The 2,703-nt window shown below is 35.1% G+C and overlaps 1 protein-coding gene across 1 annotated transcript; it reads right to left on the bottom strand.

Moving 5' to 3' along the window:
• Window positions 1-1,199: 1,199 nt before the first annotated feature.
• On the bottom strand, window positions 1,200-2,264 carry LOC109119555 (uncharacterized mitochondrial protein AtMg00810-like). Its single transcript, XM_019212183.1, has 2 exons — window positions 2,118-2,264; window positions 1,200-2,018 (listed from the first exon to the last, which is right to left on the bottom strand). The coding sequence occupies exons 1-2, from the start codon at window positions 2,262-2,264 to the stop codon at window positions 1,200-1,202; spliced, it is 966 nt and encodes a 321-aa protein (XP_019067728.1).
• Between the last annotated feature and the right edge of the window lie 439 nt (window positions 2,265-2,703).

Below are 2,703 nucleotides of genomic sequence, written 5' to 3'. Positions count from 1 at the left end.
TGCATATCATGAGTCAATGTAGTATTACGATTTGATAAAGGTGAAGGCTAAATTAGAGGTCATATATTTTAGAAAGAATGTAATATCATTGGCGTCCCCTCCATATGGAAGCATATATTACATATGCAATCAGTGGTAGTTCTATTACTCAATTGTGTGTTTTGGCTTTGAGCATTACGTTCCATCTGTTAGCTCATATTTTTCATATTGTAGCATTATTTTGAGCTGGTTACTTGAATAATAGAAATTGAGCAAGAAAGTCACTCTGTTTTTGTCATCTAAGATGCAAAAGTTACTTTTCTGATACAATAGCCTCTGCCTCTGCCTCCCTTCTTCACATGCAACCAATGTAATAACTCAATGAGAGGTACTCTGGTTTCAAGTAGTTTGCATCGTCTTCATCATCACCATATTTCTAAGAACAGAACTAACATTCTCCTTAAAAATCTGCTAGTCTCACTGTCATCATTTGGAGTCATAGAAGTTGCATTAAACTGAAACAAGTGTTGGTGTTTTATTGTTTTACGGGTTCTTTTTTCCTTATCCTGTCTACTTTCTTTAGATCGAAAAATATTTACTTGAATCAATAAGAGCTTTTCAACTGATACCACTGATCAAAATTTTCCTTGGATGGCGAGAAAGTTGAAGCATAATAGTAAAGTATGGAAATCCACTGTCAATTTCTGCTGAATGTCTCTAAATGTGAGAGTCTTTCCATTAAATAGTGAGAATAAATATTCGATATCCCTAAAGATCCATCATTTCTATCCCTAAAGATCAGCTATTATATCTCTACAAATATGATTTCTATCCCTAAAGATTAGCTATTCTATCTCTACATATATGTTATTCAATCCCTCCAAATCTGTTATTTTATCACAATATTTATTCCTTTGATTCTATAACAAATATATATATGATCATGTGTATTTATATCACTATCTAAATATACTAATATATACAATTATTTAGATTTCCATCATTATAACATTCCCCCTCAAATTGATGTCGATGGATCAAGAAGCATCAATTTGCATACTAGAAACTGAATGCTTTGTCGTGCCATAGATTTTGTAAATGCAGCAGCTATTTGAAGATCACTGGATACATGTGGAAGAGTAATGAATCCTTTGTCTACATCTTCTCGTATATAATGACAATCTACTTCTATGTGTTTGGTCTTCTCATGAAAAACTGGACTAGTAGAAATTTTGAATAGAACTTGTATTATCAGCATGGAGAGGAGTAGGATGAGACTGAGAAAATCCAATCTCAGCAAGTAATCCACGAAGACATACAACCTTAGAGCAAGCAGTAGACATGGATCGATATTTAGCCTCTGTTGAAGATTTTGACACATGATCTTGCTTTTTACTCTTCCAAGATATCAATGACTCTTCAAGAAACATGCACCAACCAGTGACTGAACGACGAGTATCAGGACATCCCGCCCAGTCAGAATCACATAAAGTAGTAAGACGAATAGAAGAACCACTTGGAAAGAATAATCCATGAGTAGATGCTTCTAGAAGATACCGAATGATGCGATGAATAGCCACGAAATGGAGATGACAGGGAGCTTGAATAAGCTGACTAACTTGTTGAACTGCAAAAGAAATATCAGGCTGAGTAATAGTAACATAATTTAGATTTCCAACTAATTGTCGAAACATAGATGGATCAGGAAGAATATCGCCTTCCTCACGATGATACTTTACATTCAATTCCAATGGAGTATGTACGGAGGAGGAATCTTGAAGACCAACCAAAGAAATCAGATCTTGAGCATATTTGTGTTGGTTTAGAAACACACCTGAAGCAATATTATGAACTTCCGAACCCAAAAAATATGTAAGAGTACCAAGATCTTTCATATGAAAAAAATCTTTAAGTTGTTGTTGGAGGCTAGTGTTTAGTGAAGAATCGGTTCCTGTGATAATAATGTCATCTACATACACCAAATGAAGAACACAACATGCATATGCTTTTCGAAGAAACAAAGATGATTCATATTTGCTCTGCTCAAAAGAAAACTATAGCAAAGTAGAACAAAACTTATCAAACCAAGATCTTGGAGCTTGTTTTAATCTATACAAAGACCGCTTCAACTTTCATACATCTAATGTAGGCGATAAGAACAAACAATGTGGAGGTTGTATGTAAATATCTTCTTTGAGATCACCATGGAGAAAAGCATTTTTGACAACCGTTTGATAAAGAGACCAGTTTTGTGAAGCAACAATGGCAATAACAGTTTGCAACATAGTAATTTTTGCTATGGGTGCAAAAGTCTACTCATAGTCCACCCCATACTCTTGTTTGTTACCAAGAACAACCAATCAAGCGTTGTATCGATCAAGAGTTCCAACTGAATGGAGTTTGAATGAATAAACTCATTTACATCTAATAGGGTGGACATTTGAAGGACATGAAACAATGTTCTATGTGCCATTTTCTTTAAGAGCCAAAAGTTTTTCCTCCATTGCTTTCTGCCAACAGTCATGCTTGGAAGCTTGTGAGTAACAAGTTGGAACAGAAATGTTTGATAAAGTAGAGTAAAATACATACCAATCGGGAGTACGTGATACTCTGGTAGAGTGACGAGTAGGCTCAAGAGGACCAGATCTTGAAGAATTCTCAGATTCTAGTTGTGGTATAGTTTCAGGCAGTGGATCAGTGTCAGGATAGGATAAACTTGGCCAA

The sequence above is a fragment of the Solanum lycopersicum genome, chromosome 1, assembly GCF_036512215.1.
Source record: "Solanum lycopersicum chromosome 1, SLM_r2.1".
Taxonomy (NCBI): domain Eukaryota; kingdom Viridiplantae; phylum Streptophyta; class Magnoliopsida; order Solanales; family Solanaceae; genus Solanum; species Solanum lycopersicum.
The sequence above is the reverse complement of the archived record's forward strand: the minus strand, read 5'-3'. Positions and strand labels throughout refer to the sequence as shown.